The sequence below is a fragment of the Orycteropus afer genome, unplaced genomic scaffold (assembly GCF_000298275.1).
Source record: "Orycteropus afer afer isolate SDZICR_OR568_19922 unplaced genomic scaffold, OryAfe1.0 scaffold00147, whole genome shotgun sequence".
Taxonomy (NCBI): domain Eukaryota; kingdom Metazoa; phylum Chordata; class Mammalia; order Tubulidentata; family Orycteropodidae; genus Orycteropus; species Orycteropus afer.
Genome location: NW_006921734.1, coordinates 7321824 through 7348529, shown reverse-complemented (window position 1 = coordinate 7348529; position 26706 = coordinate 7321824). Strand labels below are relative to the sequence as shown.

General features: G+C 39.2%; 1 protein-coding gene across 1 annotated transcript; it reads right to left on the bottom strand.

The window, feature by feature from the left end:
* Positions 1–5244: 5244 nt before the first annotated feature.
* MMP7 (matrix metallopeptidase 7) lies at positions 5245–20703 on the bottom strand. Its single transcript, XM_007946037.1, has 5 exons — positions 20596–20703; positions 14233–14459; positions 13999–14147; positions 8102–8230; positions 5245–5429 (listed from the first exon to the last, which is right to left on the bottom strand). The coding sequence occupies exons 1-5, from the start codon at positions 20701–20703 to the stop codon at positions 5245–5247; spliced, it is 798 nt and encodes a 265-aa protein (XP_007944228.1).
* Positions 20704–26706: the final 6003 nt, after the last annotated feature.

Sequence of the window (26706 nt, the reverse complement as noted above, 5' to 3'; positions counted from 1 at the left end):
CGATTAGAGGATGGTGGGAACCTGGGTATAAAAAAAGGAAAGGGATATTGAGCATACTACAATGAAATAAGAATTTATTTCCTTTAGCTTATTGATTCTCAGTTGGGGGACATTTTGCTTCCAGGGGACATTTGGTGATGTCTCAGGCATTTCTGATTGCCATGAAGTTGTTTGTTATGGATTGAATTGTGAGTCCCAAAGATATGTGTTGTAAATCCTAACCTTTGTACCTGTGGTTATAATCCCATTTGGAATTTTTTTTATGTTAATGAGACAGTATTAGTGTAGGGTGTGTTTTAAATCATTCTCTCTGAGATATAAAAGAGATTAAGTAAGCAAACTGGGGTGTCCTAGGCTGAGTTCTACAGAGGAGCACAGCCAATGAAGTGTGTGTGTGTATATGCATACAGTATTATCTAACTAAAAATGCCAGTTTGCTTAGGTTAAGAATCCCTACTCTAGGTCATGAGTATTAATCACTAAAACAAAAATCCAAACCCATTGCCACTGAGTCAATTCTGACTCAAACTGACTCCCATTGGGTTTCCAAGTATGTAAATCTCTGCCATAGTAGATCACCTCATCTACCTCTCGCGGAGCAGCTGGTGGGTCTGAACCACAGACTTTCTGATTAACAACCAAGGCAGGCATATACACTTTTGACAGGAATCAGGAAATTGAGCAGCCACTCCTCAGAAGGAAGATTGGGCAATCTACTTCCATAGAGATACCTCCTGGGAAACCTAAGGAGGGGTCGCTATGAGTCAGAAATGACTCCACAGCAGTGAGGTTTTTTTTTTTTTTAATGCTCAGTTAGAACCTGACTTCGTTGTTGAAACTAGAGTACATAGTGAGATAGATGACAGAGCCAAAAATGGAGATGCCATAGGAGAGGCAGGCAGGCTACTGGCTCAGTGTTTGTCCAAGCAACAGAGACAAACTGACCAGAGCTATCTTAAACAGTAATATTAATGATAATAATAAAAAACCTAAACCAGTTGCTGTTGAGTCAAATTTGACTCATTGACCCTATAAGACAGTGTAGAATTGCCCCATAAGGTTTCTAAGACTGTAAATCTCTACAGAAGCAAACTGTCTCATCTTTCTCCCTTGGAGCAGCTCATGGGTTCAAACCACTGACTTTTCATTAACGACTGCACCACCAGAGCTCCTTCACAGAACTAGACAGGCCAGTGATTAATTCCTGATGGTGGAGTAGGCAAAGGATTTGATCACATCCAGTTGCCATTGAGTAGATTCTGACTCATGGCAACTTCATGTGTGTCAGAGTAGAACTGGGTTCCATAGGGTTTTCAATGACTGACTTTTCAGAGGTGAACTGCCATGCCTTTTTCTGAGGGGCCTCTGGGTGACTTGAACCTCCAATCTTTTAGTCAGTAGCCAAGTACATAAGCTATTCACACCATCAAGGGACTCCAAAGGATTTGCAGGCTAGTGATAATATCCTATTTCAATTTGGTTCAATTTCATTGCCCTTGTGCAATTTAATACCCAAATTGTTGATGAGACTCTTTAGTAAAGTCTGCAGTTACACAAAAACCTGTGGGGCTGCTTTGGAGAAAATTAGGAGGGTCAGATCTGGGTTTGTATGCGTCAGAGGAAAGGAAACAGAGAGAGCAGCTGTGGCAGGTGTTGTTGTTGTTGTTTGCCTTTGAGTCGGACCCAACTCATAGCGATCCCTCCTTGGGTTTCCAAGGTGGTATCACTATGGAAGTGGATTGCCCAACCTTCCTTCCAAGGAGTGGCTGGTAGGTTTGAACCACCAGCCTTCTGGTTAGGAGTCAAGTGCTTGGCAGGTGAGACGCAGTGAAATCAGGCGCAGAGACAGAAACTTGGAGTCAGTAATGGCTATCAGAATGTAAGTCCATGTGACTTCATTGACATCTGGTGGGAGATTTGAAATTCCCAGAAGACTTAAAGTAAGGACTTGGACTAATATTATTTAAATCTCAAAGGATAAGAGAACTGAGTATAACTTTGGGCTATACTTAAAAACAATAAAGAGGTAGAGTGCTCACTTTCCCCACATGATAATGTGATGAGATTTACCTCAAGACCCCAAAATAACATTGTGGGATTTCTTTTTCCTCGTCTTGATTTTTCATTTCATTGTATAGCAATGTTAAAATATCTCCCCTCACCACAGAAACAGTGCTCCCAAATATAAAATTGCTTCACCATGGAATGAACATTTCATTTAACATTTATTGATGTCTACTAAGTGCAAGTTGCTTGAAGAGAGTCTAGATGACTAAGACATAGTCGTTCCGTAGAGTTTGGACTCCGTGGGAGAGAAAGACATGCAAAACATAATACAAGAAGGATCAGGTAAGTACTAAATGGAGGGCAGGACAATGTTATTTCTGATTGAGGAACAATGATATAGAACCAATGAATGAATGGATGTTCTCCTTGAAGTTTTTAATTGTTTCTTGGATTAAGGTCTCTTTCCTGTTAAGAGAAAATAAAACCACTCTGACATGATATGGAACATGTAGAAGTCATCCTACGACTATAAAAATGCAAGAAACAGAATAGTATGGACAATTTATCATTTACCCTGTCCAATTTTCTGTGCCTGGGACAAAGGTACTGAAGAAAAACCTCCTAAGAATATAGTATATTGCACAGTGGTTATGAGAGTGTGCCCTGGAGGGAAGTCAGGTATCTTTGCATCATGTCTCTGCTATTTTACTAGCTCTTTGATCTTGGGTAAATCACTGCTTCATCTCTCTTGGCTTTAGATTATCCATCTGTAAAATGAGATAATAGCATCTCATTGTTACTGTTGCTATTGAATTAAATGAGTTCACTTGTGAGAAGTGTTTGGTATACTGTAAGTACTCAATGCATTTTAGGTATTATTTTTATTATTCTGAAAGGAACATTGGAAAAAATCTTGCATCTATCAGTTTAATGACAGTTTTTTGAATCGATATTTTCTGCTCCTGTTTACTTCTTCAGTTAGTGAACTCCTTAAATTTACAAGAAATATAATTAAATCCTACTTTCTTTTGTCCAGCAGATGCCTCTTTCCACTTTGAATATGTGCACCTCTTGTTCTAGTAATTAAAGATTTAATGTACCAATCTGTCATCTTCTGTTAAATTGAATCAGTCTGCCTCAGAATCTTCTTTATTCCTTTCTTATTTTTCTTGAGGTTCTAAAATAGTTATAGAATGCTATAGTGTACTCCATGAATTCCAGTTTTTTTATAAGGGAAGTGTTGTGTTTTCTGTTTTGTTTGTGATAACCCTACCAATATTCAGTGTTTTATGAGCTTTCTGACTATAACACCTTGTTGAATCAGATCTTTAGGGTACAGTTACATAGTCTTTTCCAAACTGTGTTTTGTGAAATGCAATTCTGTGGGGTCTCAACAAATATTCCATAAAATGGATTCTAATTTGGGAAACACTGAATTAGACAATGTTTTTCAGTAGTGTTTAATGTCCTATGCATCTGAAACACAGTAGATACTGTTTATTGAATTCATTTCTCCATAGCATCCTTTTTTGGGCATCATCTGTTGGACTAGTGTTCTGGGAAACATAACATAAGAAATGCTGATTTATAATAAATTCTAACTCCAACTGATGGTTTAGATCCATTATCCTATAGGAATAATTTCCCCTTAAAGACATTATTATGTGGAAGCATTTTCCTTGCTTTTCTGATCATTCAAAGATTCTTATGTAATCTTTTTACAGTATATTCTTATCATCCTGACAAAAGCCTAATTAAATCATGTCTGCACACTTCAAGAAGTTGTTCTGTATTCTCTTTCTAAGATTACTTTAAAAAAACTTACTAAGTAGTGATAGGCATGCAGGTGTAGTAGGAGGAATATGAATTCACACAGCTCTAGCTTGGAGTCATTGTTCCAGCACTTGGTAGCCATATAACCTCACTTAGTCTCTTTGAACCTTACTTTTGTCATTTTTGTACAGAGACATAACTCTTTTGTCCTTGCTCTTTGGTACAATTTTTTACCTCTGTCTTCTGACTGAGTTGATCAGGCAAATCAGCTTTTTTTTTTTTTTTTAATTTTAAAATTTGTGTTGGATATGGAATTTGATGAAAACAAAAAAGTGCAGACTGGCACATGGGATACTAGGGCTATTTGTAGGTTTCATGACAAACAAATGTAAGTAGTCACTGTCTATAATTTACCCTCCCCCTACATATATTTATATATATATTTGGGGAGATCTAGTAGTGTAGTGCCTAAAGCACTTGACTGCTAACCAGAAGGCTGGGGGTTCAAACCCACCAGCCACTCTTCAGAAGGAAGGTTGGGCAATCTACATCCGTAGTGATACTGCCTCGGAAACCGAAGGAGAGGTCGCTATGAGTCGGGTCCGACTCGACGGCTCATAACAACACAACAACACAACAACAACTACATATATTTATCCAAGCAGGAAAAATTAGATCACTTTCAGTCACCAAGAGCCAAATCCTTGGGAGAGGCAGCTAAGAAGGATAGTGTTATGTTCCATTAGCCCACTCCTTCGGAGAGAGACTCCTGAAGTATATGAAAAAAGCATGGCATTAAAATGGGTGGGCAGCTTGAAAGAAACCATGATATTTCTGTTTTCATCTTTCCACCAAATGATATTGTGTTACTGAAAACTTAAAATTTGCATCCTTATATGGCATAGTGCCTAAGGCATTTGACTGCTAACCAGAAGGCTGGAGGTTCAAACCCACCAGCCACTCCTCAGAAGGAAAGTTGGGCAATCTACTTCCACAGTGACACCGCCTCAGAAACCCAAGGAGGGGTCACTATGAGTTGGATCTGACTTGGCAGCAGTGAGTGAGCATGAGTGATATTTTAACTCATAGTTGAGACTTTAGGTATTCAAAATTTAACCAGGCTATTTTAAAATATGAGGAGGCTAATTTTAAGTTTTCAGTAATATAATATCATTTGGTGAAATGATGAGTCAGAATCAATGGCAGTGGGTTTGGTTTTTGGTTTAAAGTCTCAAATTTCTTCCTTCAATAGGCTTTTTTTTTTAAAAAAAAAATGTGCTCTGGGTGCAAATTTACTGAGAAAAATTTGGTTTGCATTCAACAGTTTGTGTACATTTGATTTCATGCCCCGATTACCCCTCAAAAGGCTTTTGGATTTAAGTTCCAGTGTGTTCTTCCAGGTAAGTAGCTACTTCCCAGCCTTTTTCTTCTAAGCCTGCCATAAGGAAACAATGTAAAAGCCCCTTATTTGAAGTTATAAACATTACCATATATTCTCTGAATGCCTCTGATATCATCCTGTGAAAGTTTGAAAGTCTTGGGATCTCCAACTCCATATGTTGGAAACATCACAGCATTAGGGTTAGTTGAATGGCCTAGCCCCAAAGAATGGCCAAATTCATGAGTTGCAGTGTACAGGAAGTTAATTCCTACAACAGAAGCAACAGCATGCAGTAAATATAGAAATACTCAACTCTCAGTCCTCCTTAATTTATTTGTTTCTAGGCTTCCAAAGGGGTTGGGAGGTAGAGGGAGAACCAGAATAGTAGTGCTTTAATTCCATCACAACTTTTGCTTTAAAAAAAAAAAAAAGTGCTGTTTTTCTGCCTATTCACTTCTTACATAATTAATCAGGCAGCAGTGTTCTGTTGTAGAAAGCAAAAACTTCAGAGGCTCTAAGACCTAGATTTGAAACTCGGCATCTCCTTCTAAGCCTTGCCCAGTTGCAACTCTGGACAAATTAATTGCTGTTGTTGAGTCTCAGTCTCTCATCTGTTAAACAGAGATCATAATTCCCACCTTGCAGATTTGTCACAATGATTGCAGTTGGCTAATATCTGGAAAATACAATAAAGCTCAATGCACTGCCATCAAGTGGGATCCTACTCATAGCAACCCCTCCTTGGGTTTCCAAGGTGGTGTCACTACGGAAGTAGATTGCCCAACTTCCTTCAGAGGAGTGGCTGGTGGGTTTGAATGGCCAGACTTCTGGTCAGCAGTCAAATACCTTAGGCACTGTTTTGGTTACTTAGTGCCACTCTAACATAAATACCACAAATGGGATGGCTTGAACAAGCCGGAGCTTATTCTTATAATTTGGAGGCTTTAAGTCTGAATTCAAAGTGCCAGGCTCTAGGGGCTGGGTGAAAGCCCCTCAACCTTGGCTTTCAGCTTTGCCTCCTGCTCTGGGCCCACTGAAGCTGGAGGCTCTTCTTCACTCAGCTGCTGGCTGCTGAGGCTGACAAGCCCAAGGTCGACAAGGAAAAAGGCACAGTCCCAATGTTACCAAACCACATGGCAGGCCATTAATTCAAGTCCATTAAAGGTCCCAAGGTTGGCAGAACATGGCAGGCTGCTGAACAACAACCCAGCTATAAGCAGGGTTCAAGCATGTCATAAACTAGAGACTGTTCCCAAAGTTGTTTCTTATATACGGGAAGCAGACCACATACACAAAGGAGCTACTCAGCTGCTCCAACAGAGTCCACCATGGAGTTAATTACCAAGATCACCATGGGGAATAACCATTCAGCTGCCCAGCCTGTCAACTAGGCCCAGCCAAGTTGACACACAAACTTAACCACCACAGGCACTAAGCCACCAGAGCTCCTATCTGGAAAATAATGGCTGTTTAATAAATGACAGTGGCTTTGGTTATCAGGAAAGAGAAAGTTGGCTCTGAAAAGGGGGAGACTCTCTGGACATATTGGAACATGTAGCAAGGCATTAAAATGAGTGGCAGGATCTCCAGGTAAAGCTGGGTTTTGTTTTATGATTCATTAAATTGAATTACATATATCCTTTTTCAGGAGCTCTGGTGACATAGTGCCTAAGGCATTTGACTACTAACCAGAAGGCTGGTGATTCAAACCCACCAGCCACTCCTCAGAAGGAAGACTGGGCAATCTACTTCCATAGTGATACCACCTCGGAAACCCAAGAAGAGGTCGCTATTAGTCAGAACTGACTCCACAGCTGTGAGTTTGGTTTGAGATATCCTTTTCTTTCCTGCGGATGCAAAGAAAGGCTTTGCAAATAAGGAGAAGGTATGAGTATTTGAATTGAAGCAGTGGTCAGTGCTTCAACTGTATTAGATTGAAGGAAGCTACTTTTAACCTACCTTGGGCAGGAAGAAAAAAGCTGAAAAAGATGTGAAAGATAAGAAAGAAGTTTTATGTAGGTTAGATTTTCAATTTTATATAGGTTAGATTTTCATAGCTAAGCATCACTTTGAATTTTGGTGAATCTCCACTGCCAAATACAAGTACTACCTTCCCTTTCAGGGTCAGTTAGTAGCTGTTTTGTTAGAATTGTCTCAGGTAGGATTACTTATGCCAGAGCTCCTCTCCATTGGTTCTCTGATCTGTCAGTAATCTCTGACATTGTAAAGTGGTGAACGTAATGGGCTGGGTCATGGTTTAGTTCTTTTTGACATGAACAATAGTAAGTCCAGAACTGTATGTAATTTTTTTTAAAAAAAGTATATATAGATAAATCATAAAGTTTCATATCATAAAGTTTGCCATTTAAGCCATTTTAAAGTGTACAGTTCAGTGGCATTATAGCATTAGGCATATTCACAATGTTGTGCAACCATCACCATCAAATTCTTAAATATCACGGTCTCAGATCCTCTTTCTCCTCTGTTTAAAATACTCATTTATAGAAAATGGAAAGAAAAAAGTATACTAAGCACAGTATAAGCATTATCTCATTTAATTCCAGAAACAACCCTGTTTTGGGCTATTTATATAGATGAGGAAATTGAGGCTCAAAGATGTTTAACAAGTTGCCCAAGGAGACACAGTAAGTGATTGGCAGAGGTATAAAAATTGAATCCAATAGTGCTTGATGTCATAGCCTGTGCTTTCATCCTCTGTATATGTGCATTATGAATATGTTAAATGTGGTAATGGATTTAAAACATGTAGTACAGAGGTTAGCACTTAGTAAGGACTCAATAAATGTTATAAATTAAAAATTATATTATAGTTAATATTATAAGTTAATTAAATATTATAAGGATAAAATTAAAGTTAGTATAAGAAAGTTGAGATTAAAAAATGTATTGAAATGGTTGATGGGATACAAGATGCTATACCGATTTTGCTGCCATCAGTCCAGCGTTCATCCTCATCAAAGTGAGCATCTCCTCCTATGTCTTTCCCTGGTGCAAAGGCATGAGCCAGTGTATTTCCAGGCCCATCAAATGGGTAAATGTCCCCATGAGCTGAAAGAAAACAGGGTGGTTCAGGGAGGAACTGGGATTAACGATATTACATTGAGGGGTTTGCAGTTAAAGACATGAAACAAAATGTGTGTGAATTATTGAGTAGAAAACTTATTTGTTCTATTCATTTCACTCAATTACAATAAAAAAATAAAAGATAGAATAATAATAAAGGAGAAAGTAGAGTGATTGCCATTAGTAACTGAATTTATCTCCAATCATTTTATCCTTTCTGTTTATATGATTTTTGAGGCTAGAAAGAAATCCAGTCCAATTTGCCTGCATTGTAGTTACAAGCATCCAGTTGCATATACAGAGTGGCTTGGGTGTTCATCCTGAGCATATGTGTCATGTTTTTTTCTTTCCTAGAACCATTACTAGTCACTGGTAATCACCATACATTGAAATATACTGGATATGAGACTTTAAAAACATTCACATCCAGCATAAAGTGGCTTTCAATATTTGTTAAATTTGATCACTTTGGTTGGCTAGGTGGTAGAAGGAGGGAGAATGAGTATGAGTATTACATTCAGCAAATAATTTGTGTACCATTTAGTATAATTTTTCTTAAAAACCTATTTTATTATTTGTGGGTATAGTAAAGAGTTCTTTGGAGAACAATGTTCAAGGTCTCTTAAAATGCCTTTTTAATAGTCCTTCTATTGGTGGCATAGTGCCTAAGGCATTTGACTGCTAACCAGAAGGCTGGCGGTTCAAACCCACCAGCCACTCCTCGGGAGGAAGGTTGGGCAATCTACTTCCGTAGTGATACCACCTCGGAAACCCAAGGAGGGGTCATTATGAGTCGGATCCTACTTGACAGCAGTGTGGTTTTTTTTTTTTTTGTTTCTGTTGGTGATCTAGAGTTGTTTATCATCAATTGGTATCAGGTCTTATCCAGTTTATCCAGTTCTTGAGAAGTGTGTGGTATCAAGATTAGTACCTTTGGTGACACTTTCTTTGGTGTTGTGTTAGGGTTGAAATTCAAATTTTAGCTAAATTCATAGTATACAGGTAGTATAATATTAGAACAGCCCAAATTAAGCAACATTTTTTCTCTTAGATTTGCATCGTGAAACACTAGCAATTAATAGGAGTTCCTATATATATCTCTTTAAGTTCCTTAATATGAAAGCTCTCCATTTTCTACTTTTTTTGCTATTTGAAAGAGCCCCTGGTTGAGCAGTGGTCAAAGCATTCCACTACTAACTAAAAGGTTGGCGGTTCAAATCCACCAGCTCAGGGGGGGAAAGATGTAGCAGTCTACTTCATTAAAGATTATAGTCTTGGGAACCTTGTGGAGGCATTTCTACTGTGTCTTGTAGGGTTGCTATGAATCTGAATCAACTTTCTGGCAGTGGGTTTGGTTGCTTCTTGAAACGACTTAGCAACATCATAGACTTTCCTACCTCTTGGAGGCCACTTGAAGCCTTTTGGAAGCTGTAAATCCTTCTCTTGGTTTCATGTTAATGCTAGCTGTTGTTGTTGTTGTTAGGTGACGTCAAATTAATTTTCAACTCATGGTGACTTCATGTGACACAACAGAATCACCCCATAAGATTTTGTAGGCTGTGATCTTTACAGGAGCAGATTGCCAGGTCTTTCAGCTGCAGAACTGCTGGGTGGATTGAAAAGCCAGCTTTTTGATTAGCAGCCAAGCACTTAACCATTGTACCACCAGAGCTCCTAGATAGATTGTAAATTTATATGTGTAGGTGGTTGTTATTGTTAGGGGCCATTGACGTGGCTCCGACTCATAGTGACTCTGTGTACAACAGAACAAAACACTGCCTGATCCTGTGCCGCCCTTATAGTTGTTATATTTGAGCCCATTGTTGCAGCCACGGTGTCAATTTGTGAAAAATCTTCCTCTTTTTCACAGACCCTCTACTTTACAAAGCATGATGTCCTTCTCCAGAGACTGGTCCCTCCTGGTAACATACAAAGTACGTGAGACAAAATCTTGCTGTCATTACTTCTAAGAAGCATTCTGGTTGTACTTCTTCCAAGACAGGTTTGCCCATTCTTCCATGGTATACTCAGTATTCTTTACCAGCACCATAATTCAAAGACATCAATTCTTCAAACTCCCTTATTCATTGTTCACCTCTCCTACGCATTTGAGGTGATTGTAAGTACCGTAGTTTGAGTCAGATGCCCCTTCATCCTCAAATGGACACCTCTGCTTTTTAATACTTCGAAGAGATCTTTTGCAACAGATTTGCTCAATGCCTGTTTGACTTCTTGGCTGCTGCTTCCATAGGCATTGACTGTGGATCCAAGTAAAATGAAATCCTTGACAACTTCAATCTTTTCTCCGTTTATCATGATGTTGCTTATTGGTCTAGTTGTGAGGGTTTTTGTTTTCTTTATGTTGACATGTAATCCATCCTGAAAGGGATAGTCTTTGATCTTCATCAGTAAGTGTTTCAAGTCCTCTTCACTTCTAGCAAGCAAGGTGGTGTCATCTGCATATTACAAGTTGTTAATGAGTCTTCCTCCAATCCCGATGTCATTTGCTTTATCATATAGTGCAGCTTCTCAGATTATTTTCTTAGCATAAAGATTGAATAAGTATGGTGAAAGATTACAACCCTGACACACACCATTCCTGATTTTAAACCACAGAGTTCTTTGTTCTATTCGAATGACTGACTACCTCTCAGTCTACGTACAGGTTTCATATGAGCACAACTAAATGTTCTGGAATTCCCATTTTTTGCAATGTTATCCATAATTTGTTATGACTGTACAGTTAAATGTGTTTGCATAGTCAACAAAACACAGATAAACATCTTTCTGATATTCTGTGCTTTCAGACAAGATCCATCCAACATCAGCAATGGCATCCCTTTTTATATATCCTCTTCTGAATCCAGCTTGAATTTCTGGCAGTTCCTTGTCATTGTACTTCTGCAAACATTTTTGAATTATCTTCAGCAAAATTTTACTTGTGTGTAATTTTAATGATCTTGTTCAATAATTTCCAAATTCTATTGGACCACCTTTCTTTGGAATGGGCAAAAAAATGGATCTCTTCCAGTGGAATGGCCATGTAGCTGTCTTCCAGATTTCTTGGAATAGGAGAGTAAGTGCTTCCAGCATTGTATCTATCTGCTGAAACATCTCAATTGGTATTCTGTTAATTCCTGGAACCTTGTTTCCACCAATGCCTACAGTGCAGCTTGGACTTCTTCCTTCAGTACCATTGGTTCTTGATGCTACCTCCTGAAAGTAGAGGCTTGCATGTTGACCATTGACCAATTCTTTTTGGCACAGTGACTCTGTGTCTTCTTTCCATCTTCTTTTGATGCTTCCTGCATTGTTCAATATTTTTCCCATAGAATCCTTCAGTATGGCAGCTCAAGACTCAATTTTTTTCTTCAGTTCTTTCAACTTGAGAAATGCTGAGTATATTTTCCCTTTTGGTTTTCTGGCTTCAGGTCCTTGCACATTCCATTATAATACTTTGCTTTATCTTCTTGAGCTTCCCTTTGAAATAGTCTGTTCAGTTCTTTTACCTCATCATTTATTCCTTTCACCTTAGTTTCTTTAGATTAAAACTGACAGTAAAGTAGTGGTATATGTGTATAAATTCACACAAATATATAACATATGTTCTATGTTATATTAATATATGTTGTGTTGTTCTTGTTATGTTCCATTTAGTCAGACCCGACTCATAGCGACCCCTCCTTGGGTTTCCGAGGCAGTATCACTATGGAAGTAGATTGCCCCATCTTCCTTCTGAGGAGTGGCTAGTGGGTTTGAACTGCCAGCCTTCTGGTTAGCAGTCAAGTGCCTTAGGCACTATGCTACCAGAGCTCCCATATCAATATATAGATATAGATACATAGAATTATATGTATCAATTTCACTTTCCTCCTGAGAGATTTGGGCTTGATTCCTGACTAATGTACCTCATGCAGAGTCACCACCCATCTGTCAGTAGAGGCTTGCACGTTGCTATGATGTTGATGAAGTTACAGTGGCGCTTCCAGACTAAGATGGTCTAGGAAGAGAGACCTGGTGATCTACTTCCAAAAATCAGCCAATTTTTGGCAACAACATATCTGACAAGGGACTAACCTCTAACACTTACAGAAAACTTCACCTCAACAATAAAAATACAAACAATCCAATTAAAAAATGGGCAGAGGACAAGAACAAACACTTCACCAAAGAAGATTTACTGGTGTGCAGCAAAACATGAAGAAATGCTCAAGATCATTAGCTATTAGACAGATGCAAATCAAAACAGCAATGAAATATCAATTCATCCCAGTAATAACAGCAAAGTTAAAAAAAAAAGAAAACAAGAAATGCTGGAGAGGGTATGGAGAGATTGGAACTCTGTTACACTGTTGGTGGGGATGTAAAATGGTACAACCACTGTGGGAAATGGTATGGTGCTTCTTTAAAAAGTTGGAAATAGAAATACCATATGATTCAGCAATCCTGCTAGTAGGTATATATCCTAGAGAAATAAGAGCCATGACACAAACAGATATATGCATACCTATGTTCATGGCAGCATTATTCAGAATCCTTACCAGAGGTGGGAGGAGAAGTAAGGGTAAGTATCTAACTAGAGATTAGACAGTATAAAATTAAAGGGTGAAGGGGAAGACAATATACAACAAGGGGGAGGGCACCACAGCATGACCAATGGCAAAGGAAATCAGTGGGAGGAGCACAAGAGTAAAAGACAACAAGGTAAATACTATTCCATACACAATCCTGCAATAATAGTAATTATAAACAATATCTACAAGTAGATGCATAGGTAGATATGCAAGATGAACAGATGAGGGAAGGTGAATGGGAGTACACACACAAGTATACATACACAGGTTTGTCACAGGGTATGTCTACATAGTATTTGTATGTGTTTGAAATATATCCAAGGATATAGTAGAGCACACAGGGGCAAAGTTCTCAAAACATCTTAGTCATAACTAGACACCTTGAGGGAATGAGCCATTGGGTTTGGACACTTAGGGCTACAGTCTCTGGGGTAAAAATATTTTTGAAAACAGAGTTGAATACAAAAACAAAAAACCCTGAAAATCAGCTAATGGAAGTCTTATGGGTCATAATGTCTGATCTGCCACCAATCAGGAGGATGGCACTGGATTAGGCATCATTTTGCTCTATTGTGGGTGAGATTGGCATGAGTTAGAGGTGACCTCATGGCAGCTAACAACATATATTACATGTGGTGGGACAATGGTTAAGTGCTTGGCTGCAAATGGAAAGGCTGGCATTTGGAATGCACCTAGTGTCTCTGCTGGAGATCCACCTGGCAATCTGGTAGTTCTGCTGTGTCACATGGTATCATCCAACTAATAACAATAACCTAAAAACATAATAAATCATACTATAAAAAGGGATGACGAATTTTTTTTTCCTGTAAAGGGCTAGAAAATAAGAAAGTTAGACTTTATGGGCCAGATAGTCTCTGTCATAATTACTCAATTCTGTCATTTTTAGCCCAAAAGCAGTCACAGAGAATAAGTAAATAAAGGAGTATGTCTATGTTCCAATAAAACTTCATTTATAAAAACAGACAATGAGCTGGATTTGGAATATGGGCTGTATTTTGCCAACCCTTGCTATTAAAAGTGGCTCTAAATTAACAGAATAAAAAAAGTAATCATATTGCTAAAAAGTATATCATTAAAATTTTTAAATCCTAGAATGAGAAGGACAATGATACAAACAACAAATAAAATAGCACATATAATTAGCTTAAAGCATCTTACCTCCTCTGGCAAAGCCAATCTTGATATCAGCTTTTCCCCAATTAAATCTTCTGAATTTTAGGGGGATCTCATTGCCCCAAATTTTTAAAGCCTTTGTCACTAATCGATCCACTGTGGAGCGTGATAAGTCTCGAGTGTATGAGTCTACCCTGGCAGCAAACGAGAAAAGAATATTTGATGTCTTAGGAAAGGGACTTTATTATTTTTGCCAAAATGAGCCAATGCGAAACTAACCTGTAGGTGACTACTTTGGAAGTCCATTTTGGGTGACCTGGGAATAGTGAGTATTCTAAAACATCTGGCACACCACATCTGGACTTCTGCATTATTTCCATGACACGTGAGCTTAATATTCCAGTTATAGGCAGGCTAAAGAACTTTTGCATCTCCTTGAGTTTGTCTCGTAAACTGTTGTCATCCCTTGCATTGGAATCACGTGAATAAAATCTCTGGAGATAGTCCTGTTGAAAAGAGAGTAACTGATCTATAATTCTTTTTTTTAATGCATTTTATTGAAATATAATTTATGTATAGTAAAAAATACACAAAACTAAAGTGACATGGGTCAATGCTTTTTTTTTGCAGTGTTCCCTCCCCTCCTCTCCCACCCCTAGCAAACAACAAAGTTTCCCTCCATATATAAACCTTTCCTTGACAACAACAAACTAATACTATATTTTATTTGTCCTTCTGTGATTGACTTATTTCACTCAGCGTAATGTCCACCAAGTTCATCCATATTATGCAGTGTTTTGCAGACTCTACATTATTCTTTAGTGCTGCATAGCATTTCATTATGTGTGTGTACCATAGTTTGGTCATCACTCTTCTGCTGATGGGCACATAGGTTGTTTCCATCTTTTTGCTATTGTAAATAGTGCTGCAGTGAACATGTATGTACATATATTTGTTCCTATGCTGGCTCTCACCTCTCTAGGATATATAACTAGTAATGGGATTGCTGGGTCAAATGGTATCTCCATTTCCAGCTTTCTAAGGAATCACTATATTGCTTTTCATAGTGGTTGTATCACTTCACAGTCCCACTAGCAGTATATGAGAGTCCCAATCTCTCCACGTCCCTGCCAGCATGTGTTATTTTCTGTCTTGTTGAACCTTGCCATCAATGCTGGGGTGAGGTGGTATCTCGTTGTTTTGATTTGCATCTCTGTGATGGCCAATGATCTTGAGCATCTCTTCATGTATTAGCTGGCCACCTGAATATCCTCCTTGGTGAAGTGTCTATTCATGTCTTCTGCCCATTTTTCAATTAGATTGTTAATTCCTTTGGTGTTGAGGCATTTTCTTGGAGATAAGTCCCTTGCCAGATATGTACTTAACAGCAAGTATGAATTTGTTGCTGTCATTTTTTGTAATGTGCTTTTTCATGGTGTCAATTTTTTTGTTCCATATAATTTTCTATGCTGAGCTTGTTTTGTTTATGAATCGTGTTATCACTTCTTTTGTTGCTATTTTAGTATTTGCTAAATATTTGTGCTGGTCCTCTTTTTTATTTTGGTGTGAAGGTTTATCACTTTTGTTTGAGGTTACTCTGTGATTTATAGTTTTCTTCCCAAGTTTAGAACAGTGCATTCTATCTTGTAGTTGTCTTGACATCCATACCATCTAGAAGTTCTGTAACAACAGTTTTTTCCCTCTTTTTGGTTTGTTGTTCTTGTTGTTATGTGCTGTCAAGCTGGACCCAACTCATAGTGACCCCTCCTTCGGTTTCCGAGGTGGTATCACTGTGGAAGTAGATTGCCCAACCTTCCTTCTCAGGATTGGCTGGTAGGTTTGAACCGCCAGCCTTCTGGTTACCAGTCAAGTGCCTTAGGCACTATGATCCTTTTTTGGTTTATAGTTGTCCTCATTTGTTGGTTGGTGTCTCTGGTTCCCTGTTTATGATCTTGTAGGCTTATTTACTTTGGATACTTCCATAGCTGGGTTGGTTTCTGGGTTGTATCATCATGTGTGTTAATGGTCAGTTGTTGCTTCTCTATCCAAAGGACTTCCTTTAGCATCTCTTGTAAGGTTGGTCTGGTTTGAACAAATTCCTGTAATTTCTGCTTATCTTGAAATGTGCTAATTTCACCATCATATTTGAGGGACAATTTTACTGGGTACGTAATACTTGGTTGGAAATTTTTCTCTTTCAGGGTTTTATATATACCATCCCATCATCTTCTCTCCTGCATGCTTTCTGTCGAGAAATCCGAGCTTAGTCTTACTGGTTGTCTCTTGTAAGTAACTTTTTGTTTTTCCTGTGCTGCTCTCATGATTCTTTCTTTGTCTTTGGTTTTGGTGAGTTTGCTGATGATATGTCTTGGTGATTTTCTTTTCACGTCTATCCTGTTTGGAGTTCATTGGACTTCCTGAATGGATATATTCTCATCTTTCATCATATCAAGGAAATTCTCCTCCAACAAATCTTGGACAATTTTCTCAGTGGTTTTATTTTTCTCTTCCTGTTCTGGAATTCCAATGACATGTAAGTTATTCCTTTTGATGGTATCCCACATGAACCTTAGGCTTTCTTCATTTTGTTTTGATCTTTTTTCTGATTGATCCCTTTCCAAAGAAGTATTCAGGTATTTGTCTTCAATCTCATTAATTCTGTCTTCCATTGCATCCATTCTACTCCTTTGCCCCTTCAATGTGTTATCTATTTCTGACAATTTAGTATTAACCTTCTGGATTTCTATCTGTAGATTCTGAATCATTTCTAATTTTTCACTTATTTTGTCATTTTGTTCCTGTATTTTCTTCTGAAATTCTTCTAGCATTTTGTCTGTGTTTTCCTTGATCTGGCTCTCAGTCCTTTGAAGATGCCTAAATATAATTCTTTTGAATTCATTATTAGGGAGTTCCAATGCTGTGTCTTCCTCAGGGATGTGTTTTGGGTCTGTGTCCTGGTCCTTTGTTTCTCCTGGTTTATCTTGCTTTGTTGTATGGACTGTGGTGCTTTGTTGTCTCCAAGGCATTGTGTGTGTGTTTGTGTTCATATTTAATTGGTGATTGTATGTTGAAGTGACTTGCCCACAATTTTCATTTTCTTTGTTTTATTTGTATGTTATCTATACAAGCAGAGCACTGTGCTGTGCTCCTCAATGCACTAGTTGATAGCACTTTTACACACACCACCTATCTCCTTTCCTGTTGTCAGCCTCTTGTATGTCCCTGCCGATTGGCAAACAGAGCCTATTCTTAGGTCTCTGGAATCTGAATGAGAATGCTATCACTTTAAAATCCAAAATGGTTGCCACTTGTAAAGATTCAAAATGACTGCACCCTTGGTCACTTTAAATATCCAAAATGGCCACCACTTGTAAACATTCAAAATGGCTGCACCTTGGTCACTTTAAATATCCAAAATGCCCATTGCTTGTAAACATTCAAAATGGCTGTGCCATCGGTCACTTTAAATATCCAAAATGGCTGACACATGTAAACAATCAAAATGACTGCACCCTCCAGACAGTGGGAAGTCTACAGCTCAGGTTGTCTCCCTCCTTGTTGTTTCCCTTCCTACTCATGGGCCACCAGTGCAGTCATCTCTGCAGCCCTTGGTGACTAGGGCTGATCTTCAAGTCAATTCTCAGGTCCCAACACCACTTGGAAATATTCAGGCTGTTGGTCCTGTCAGAGTAACTGACAGTCCGCAGCTCTGACCATCCGCAGCTCCGACCGTCTCTGTACTCGCTGTTTTCGTTCGGATTTTTCCACTAGTTGGTGTCTAATCCACTTCTGTATAGTTCCTTTTAAAATTCAGGGCTCCAGGATTATCTTCTGTATCTCTGTCAATTGTTTTTTTCTTTTCTTGGTTGAAGAGTGTCTGTGTCGCTTATCTGCCTATTCCTCCATCTTACCGGAAGTTCCCTGATCTGTAATCCTTGTTTATTTTCTTCTTTTGTCTTAGAAGTCTATGTATGTTTTGCTTCAGATTTCTGTGGATTCAAAAAGTGGTTTGATGACAGAATAGTTACATTGCCACCAAATTAAAAGGCACTTGACTACTAACAAGAAGGCTGGCAGTTCAAACCCACCAGCCACTCCTTGGAAGGAAGGTTGGGCAATTTGCTTCTGTAGTGATACTGCCTCAGAAACCCAAGGAGGGGTCACTATGAGTTGGATCTGACTTGATGGTTCATAACAACAATAACAACAGTGGGGAGAATATTTAATATTGATAATAAAGCACTGTCATTCCATTTCCTGAACAAAAGAGACCCTCAATTGATATTTTGTCATGTTAGATGTTTCAAGGAGAGCATCTCTATAGAAGTAGACTGCCCAGTCTTCCTTCTGAGGAGTGCTGGTGGGTTTGAACCGCCAGCCTTCTGGTTAGCAGTCAAATGCCTTAGGCACTATGCCACCAGAGCTTCCGAAACACATTGTACACTCTGTAAAACATAGACTCCTTTGTAAGGGCCAGTCCGGAAGAGTGCCTTGGTGTGTCCACAAGAGGTACAACTGAGACCTTCCCTGAGCTTCATAGGACCTATGGGGGAGATCCAAAGCCAACCAGCCCATCTAAGATTCTGTTGAGATCTGGTCCCAGCTAGGGTTAGAAGATGTTAAAATTTGAGCCCTGGGAAAGGATACTAGATTATTTAGTTGAAGGTACATATTCTCCAGGTGAAGACACTGAAGCTCATAGCAACTAAATGATTTGTCCAGATTCACATGTTAGTAGCAGAACTGGATCTCAGTTCTGTGCTCTTTCCACTATTAAATCCCTGGTAAAACCTACTTTTGGAGAATTACAGGATAAAGCAGGTCTCTCAGGCCTGCTGTGTGCTCAATTGGGTCCCTGGGAATTTCTCAAAGGCTTCTAGTGTCTGGATATGAGGACGGAAGTGCAGCAGTCAAAATATGAAAAAAGGAAAAAGCGAGTGAAATAACAATAATAGCAACCTCACAATAACATTTATTAAGCACTTACTGTGTGTCAGGCAGATTTATGTATTTATCTCATTTAAACTTTATACCCACCCTGTGAAGTACATATGACGTTGTTATCTCTATTTTATATATGAATCAACAAGGCTCAAAGAAGCAAAATAACTTGCATGAAGTCACCCCATGAATATTTGAAGAGTCAGTATTTGAACTTAAGTGTTCTGATTTCAAAATCTATTTTGTTAAAAAAAAAGTAAAAGATTATATAATGGATGATGGTATTGTTATTGAAATGATTTAGACATTGGCTTACTAATTTGCAGAGTAGATGGTAATAGGTACTTGTTTCATATCCTCTCAGGAATATGTGCTTTAGTAACTAACATTAATATGGTGCTCTCTCTTCCTGTTACCAATGACTGTGTTTCATTCAATACAACAAATACTTATTGTTCATCCATGACAATTAGGAATTAATCCCTTATTTAAAAACAACCCATTTTAATCTTCCAGAGCCCCAGACTTTACAAAGACATCCTTTGGAAGAAGTCTCTCTGTGTCCTTGGGATGAATTTTCCTGCCTTCTGACCTCTGTCTAATTTATTAGTAGTCTGCATGCTAAGTGAAGGGGCTAAATGCTCTTGCAAATGAACACATTTTGGAGAATGCAGTAAGTCAAACTATATGAAATTCTTGTTTTGAAGAGATGAAAAATAGGAGTCAGATATCAGTAATTTCATTTGTTTTAATATATCACTGGGAGTTTTTGAAAGTCAATGTGGAATAAAACTTCACTTTTCTCATCTTTAAAACTTAAATCAACAAACAGTATTTCAGGGTAAACATTCCATTATTTTACTAAACAATAATTATTTACACTTATGCTTCTTATCGAGTAGTATATCAGAAAGAGTTTTTGAACCAGAACAACTAGTCCCTTGATTCCTATCTCTGTCACTAACAAGCATGTAAATCAGTTTAACATTGATTTCTTCTTTTTTCCCAGGATGGTGCTAAAGATTGAGCAACATAATGTATACGGAGGTACTTCATAATTTCTAATTGTTACAACATTTATATAGTTGGCATCATAGACTCATGTATTCATTAGACTGATGCCGCAAGATATAAAACACATAGTATTATTATTCCCATTGAATACATAAGAAAACAGAGTCAGAATTTATAGCTTACCCATCATCAACTTGAAATAGAAAGTTGTAACTTCTACCTACATCTTCTGACTTCAAGTCCTTCTGTTATAGGTTGCCTTCATCTTAAGGGGTAATACTCAATACACTTTATGAAGAGGATCTCAAGTTACAATTAATAATAACAATAACAAATGAAGTTTATTGCGTATGAACACTGTTTGTGGCACTGTGCTAAATGCACCACAGCACTGCTCTTACCTCCAGCTTCCAAACTGGAAAACTGATACTCAGAGAAGTTTAATAACAGTTCTAAGTTCATCTACAGCAGTGAGCGGAGGAGCTGGAACCAGTTTTGGCAGTGTCTAAAGCCTTCTCTTGTAACTGCTACTTGATTAAAGCATGCATTACTTTCATAAGCAGAAAAATTACCAAAAAGAAAATTCATTGTGGTACTAACACAGAAGGACAAATAAATACAAGCATGCGTGCTAATGGTGATGGTGAGACCATGGAGGCCGACTGAGGCGAGTGAGCTGAGACATACCTGAGCCTGTTTCCATTGCTGCTCATTCATGCCTCCTGCCTCCGGGGGCAGCGGCAGGGCCAGGCTGTTGGTCAGCAGACACAGGACGCCCAGCACTGCGACCCACATAACTGCATCAAGGGGCGATTGTTCTCAGACTTATTGTGGTTTATTGTTTTCTCCTAGAGGCTGGAGATACTTATATAGCTTCTCAGCCCTGAATGTGAAATAGGTGACTCATTTGAGTGTTTTCTTTCTGTGCAGTACCTACAGAACTTTGAAAGTGTATGTGCTATTTTTCATTAATGACAACAAGGAAGTAGTGTCTACTTATTGGCAGGAAGCACACAGTGTTCAAAGGATTTTTTTTTTTTTTCTGTCTGTTGTATAAATTGAATCAGTGAGAAAACACATTTTATTTGCCAGAATCAATTAACTACTTGGGGAAGCATGTCTTCTCAATTTAAAATTTTGGGGAGCATCTTGTGAGACATTATAGTACCATACATCTTAAAAAAAACATTTTAAAAAGAGTTTGTATGTATAAAAGGTACATAAAAATACAAACAAATAAGTGTTTAATTATAATCTTTAAATCATAGTATAAAGTAAGTACTCTGTAACAGCAGCCAAAGTCAAGAAATAGAAGGTTGCCAAGATCCTGTGTTTTTTTGTGGAGAGGAAAGTTGCAGGGCTGGAAGGTGGAGGTGCTGTGCTGGGACTGGGTCAGTGGCCAGCACAGAGCCTGGGTTCCATCCTCTTATCTTACACATATCTAAGATGGAGCAGTAAGAATTCTTTTTTTTAAGTCTTCTTTTAACCAGATTATTTCTTTTCTTAGTGGTCAAAATACTCCGAATTCCTCTTGAATTACATGAAAAAACAAGCAAACAAACAAAAAAACCCAAACCCTCAAGCACAGACTTGACTATTCACCTGTCCTTCCTCTCAGGGTTCATATTCTGTAGTGACAGGTTTCCCCAAAGCTAGACCTTGAACTTGGAGTCACTTAATCAAATCTTTTTCTTCCAATCATTCTGACTCTGGCTGCTACCCAGATCCGGGTACACCTGTACCTTAGGTTGGGCTGGGTTGGTGCTCCATACACGTAGTGGTTATTCTACAAGCAGCAGTTTAGGAGGGCATTGGTGGTTCAGTGGTAGAATCCTTGCCTTCCATTTGGGAGACCAGGGTTCAATTCCTGCCCAGTACTCATTAGCCATCTGACAGTGGAGGCTTACATGGTGCTGTGAGGCTGAGCAGGTTTCAGCAGAGCTTCTAGACTAGGAAGAAAGTCCTGGTGATCTACTTCTGAAAATCAGCCAGTGAAAACCCTGTGGATCACAATGGCTGATTCTGTAACCAACTATGGGGATGGCGTAGCATTTCATTTTGTTGTGCATGGGATCACCATGAGTGACAACTAACAACAACAACAAACAATTGAGGACCTGCAACCTAGAGATCTAGTCCAACCACTTCATCTCACCAAAGATGAAACTGAGACCAAACAGATAAACTAATTTTCCCAAGGTCATACAACTAGTTATTAGCAGTCATGACTCCTAGTTCAGTACTCTTTCTACCACATTACATTGCTTTTTTACTTTGTAATAGGTCTACCTCAGATTCTTTATCTGAAAAATGGGGATAGTACCTTTCTCTTAGGGCTGGGGTTGGTGCAGAGGGAAACCTTGTAGGATGAAGCTGATGCTATGAGTGGCTTCCCCACTGTGTTTGGCTGAGAGGCAACTGGAACTGGACAAACACCCTCTAAGTCTGTTCCAAGTAGAGTGAGAGCTACTGCAGCAACACTGCCTCTCATAGGCCTCTGTCCTAAAGCCTATGCACCAGCTGATGGAGAGTTTCAGGGTTAGGAAACTGGAAGAGGAAGAAGCACACGAACAAAAGGGACGTGAAGGAGAGGATGTTATGTGAGATTAAAGCCTATGCTCAGATCCCATTCTACTGCAAGCTTGCTTCCTGCACACCAAAGGGAGAAAGCAAAAACACTGTATTTTTCCTTTCTAGGTTTACCTGTGTTATTGACTGTGCAAAGGCATTTGACTGTATGGATCATGACAAAAATTACAGATAACACTGTGAAGAATAAGAATTCCAGAACATTTAATTGTGCTCAGAAAGAACCTGCACATACACCAAGAGACAGTGGTTCAAACACAACAAAGGTCTACTTAGTTTAAAGTCAGGAAAGGTGTGCATCAGGGTTCAATCCTTTCACCATATTTTTTACTCTGTCTACTCCTTTCTTCCCGCTTCCCCCAAATCTTAGCCTATGAAGCATCTGGACCTTACTTAACCAAGCTTGCAAGAAGAAGGAAGTGTAAGGAAGTTTTAAATAGGGCTAAATGTTCTTTTTCATCAGTGTCAATTTTTATAAGTTACATTTCAGAAAGAGGAAAGTGATTCTCTTCACCCTCACCCAAACTGCAAAGGAGGATATAACCCTTTTTGCTTGACCTTTTGTAGAGGCCTCACAAGAAGCAGCCCTATGTAGTGGATTTTATTGACGAGTAGGGAGTTGGGCTGCTAACCAAACCCAACAGCTGCTCTGTGAGAGAAAGATGAGGCAGGCTCCTTCAGTAAAGATTTACAGCCTTAGAAACCCTGTGGGGCAGTTCTACTCTGTCCTGTTGTTGTTGTTGTTGTTATGTGCTGTCGAGTCGGCCCCGACTCATAGCGACCCCTCCTTGGTTTCCGAGGCAGTATCTCTACGGAAGTAGATTGCCCCATCTTCCTTCTGAGGAGTGGCTGGTGGGTTTGAACCCCCAGCCTTCTGGTTAGCAGTCAAGTGCCTTAGGCACTAAGCTACCAGAACTCCTTACTCTGTCCTATAGGGTCAATAAGAATCAGATATGACTTGAAAAGAGTGTGTTTTTTGCTTTGTTTTGTTTTATGGAGTAATGTAAAGAGAGCTACATGCCATCACCATACTGTAGATAATTTAACACATAGTACTAAACTTCTCTGTTCTTAAAAACTTGTCTTTCATTAACTAGATCTGCCTCTGCTTTGCTGCTTGGCTTTTCTTGTTTCTACTTGCCTCCATCCCTAAACTTTTGTGCCTTTTATATATTTATTTATAATATCTCTTCCAGTCAGTTGGCCAGGTAGCTGTCTTCCAAATCTCTTGGCATAACTGAGTGAGTGCCTTCAATGGGGCATCTGTTTGTTGAAATATCTCAATCGGTATGCCATCAATTTCCGGAGCCTTGTTCTTTGCCAGTTCATTCATTGCAGCTGGCGCAGGATCGGGCAGTGTTTCGTTCTGCTGTGCATGGGGTCGCTATGAGTCGGAAATGACTCGACGGCACTTAACAACAACAACAACATATTTATTTATGGCCTTTTTTTTGGTAATCTCCACTTGTCTCTTAACTATCAAATTCTTAAAGCCTTCCTTTCCCTTGCAAACAGTGCATCAAGGTATTTTTCTAAACAAAGACAAGTTATTTCTCTAGAGAAACTGTATGGTAATGCAACAACATCTCCTCAGCTACATCGGATAACATGACTCCATTTAGAGTTTGTAGAGAGTTAAGTAGTATATGGCTGTAGATGGTGCCATAGTACCTAAGGCATTTGACTGCTAACCAGAAGACTGGTGGTTCAAACCCACCAGCCACTCCTCAGAAGGAAGGTTGGGTAATCTACTTCCATAGTGATACCACCTTGGAATTTGGTTTAGTTTTGTAGGCAAAGAACTCAGTTTGGGCTTTGGCTCTAGTTTCTGGAAAATAGCCCTTTAGAATTTCTCAAGCAATTGAGGTGTCTTTGTTTTTTCTAAAACAGACAGGCAATACTTAAACATGGGCAAGTGAGTTAGAAGCCCCTAGCTTATCACCTATCCATCCGCCTCAGGAAGGGAGGGGGCATGATGCAGTCAAGCATGCATTTTCATTGATCCATGCACATGCATTACACTCCCATTATGTATAAGCTTTGAGGCCCCAGTGACTATTGTAAGTGATACTGGACCTGGAAGCTTCTTTTTGGGTCTTTCTGAATTGGCAAGAACATCTACACACAGAGAGGATGGCATGCCTCTGGGGTATTGAAAACCTCAGGTTGGGACCTTTCTCAGACCTTCCATGATGCATCTCTTCACTTAGCATTTCTGATTATAATAAACAGGTAACTGTAAGTATAGGAAATAAAAACCCATTGCCATCAAGTCAGTTCCACTCATAATGACCTTATAAGACAGAGTGGAACTGCTCCATTGTGTTTCCAAGGTGGTAAATATATACAGAAGTAGATTGCCACATCTTTCTCTTACAGAGCGGCTGGTTGTTTGAACAGATGAACTTTCAGTTATCTGTGAATTTTGTGAGCTGTTATACAAAATTAACAAACAAACCCACAGGAGGCAATGAGTCAGCAGGGGCTGGCAGGACAAAGTCCTAACTTGTGAACCCAGCTCTTTGTGGCTGGTGATCAGGGAAAGCCTTCTTGATGAAGAAGGATACAGTCCTTCTAGCTTGTATCATAGCTCCAGGTGGCTAGAGAGAGAGGGGCCAGCTGGTATGAAGTGCAAGGAGTTGTGCAGACACCTGAGCTTATAGCTGGTACATGTTGACCTGAACCTGAGTGACCAGGATGTTTTGACCTGGCTCAGGGTGGCTGAGAATGAATTTTGACCTAACTCTGAGTGTTTAGGGTCAGAGAAAAGAAGTGCCATGGAAGTGGCTGGCAATGAGGAATGAAGCAGTGGGGAGGTAAAGTCTTGATCCACTTACAGGTGGTAATTGAGGTCATTGATCTTTACCGCACAGTTAGAGACAAAGATGGGGTTTGCCCACCTTGTCCCTTTTTTAGTGTAGTTGGATAATGATTATATTGCCTTTTTCTCATTTAAAAATACAGAGAAGAAAGTAATTTATTTCATATTGTGTCTAGAACTGTGATGGCAGCAATTACTTTGAGGGACTTTTTTCTGATCATTGTGATTTGGATGAAAGTTTGCAGAGCAAATTGATTTTCCATTCAACAATCCATACACATCTGTTTTGTGATATTTACTGCAATCCCCACACTGTAATTGCATTCTTCCCACTTCCTCCCTGTGCCCATCCCTTTCTTTTCTTCTCATTCCATCCCACCTTCCTAGCTCTCAAACCCCCCCAAAAAACCAAAGTCACTACTGTGAGTCCATTTCAACTCATAGCAACCCCTCCTTGGGTTTCTGAGGTGGTATCTCTATGGAAATAGATTGCCCAATCGTCCTTCCGAGGAGTGGCTGGTGGCTTTGAACTGCCAGCCTTCCAGTTAGCAGTCAAATGCCTTAGGCACTATGCCACCAGGGCTCCTTTCCTGGGAAAATTCTGTCCTCTTCATTTCATTTTGTTTGTTCTAATGAGTGCATGCCTTCCTAATATTACTGTTCACCTTATAGACCTATCAATCATCTGGCTGACAGTTGAGTCATGGAGGTTAAGTTCAGTTCCATGCCTGAAGGGTCTCTAAGGGCCACAGCCTTGGGGGTTCCACCACTCTTCATAAAACCAGTAAGCCTGGTCTTTCTTTCTTTCTTTTTTGTTTTTAATGATTTTGAGTTTTGTTCCACATTTCTTTCCCCTTCTATCCAGGACCTCTTATTGTCATCCCTTTCCGAGCGGTCAGGACTAGTAACCAGACACTATCTAATTCTTCTGGTCTCAGGATTGTGGAGGCTGGGATTCACGTGCTCCATTAGTCCTTTGGCCTGATTGTTTCCGGCATCTTTGCTTTTCTCCATTCTTCTTTGCTCTGAATGGGAAGAGAACAGTAGTTGCACCTTAGACCACCACCCAGTTTTTACAATCCCAGTCACTACTCACCAAAGTAGAATATAGAACATTGTCTTTTTGGACTATGTTATGCCAACTGACCTTAGTGTGAGGGACTGTTTTTGACTCTTAATCATTTACTTTAGGAATGTTACTTGCCTTGCCCTGGCCACCCTTCTCCTATGTTTAGATAGCATTAAAAATGAGATTGATACTTAGAGCCAGACAGTTATTGAGGTTGACTTTTTAAATTATTATTTATATCCACAGCCTCAAGCACTTTGCAAGGAGCTCTGGTGGTATAGTGGGTAAGGCATTTGGCTGCTATCCAGAAAGTCAACAG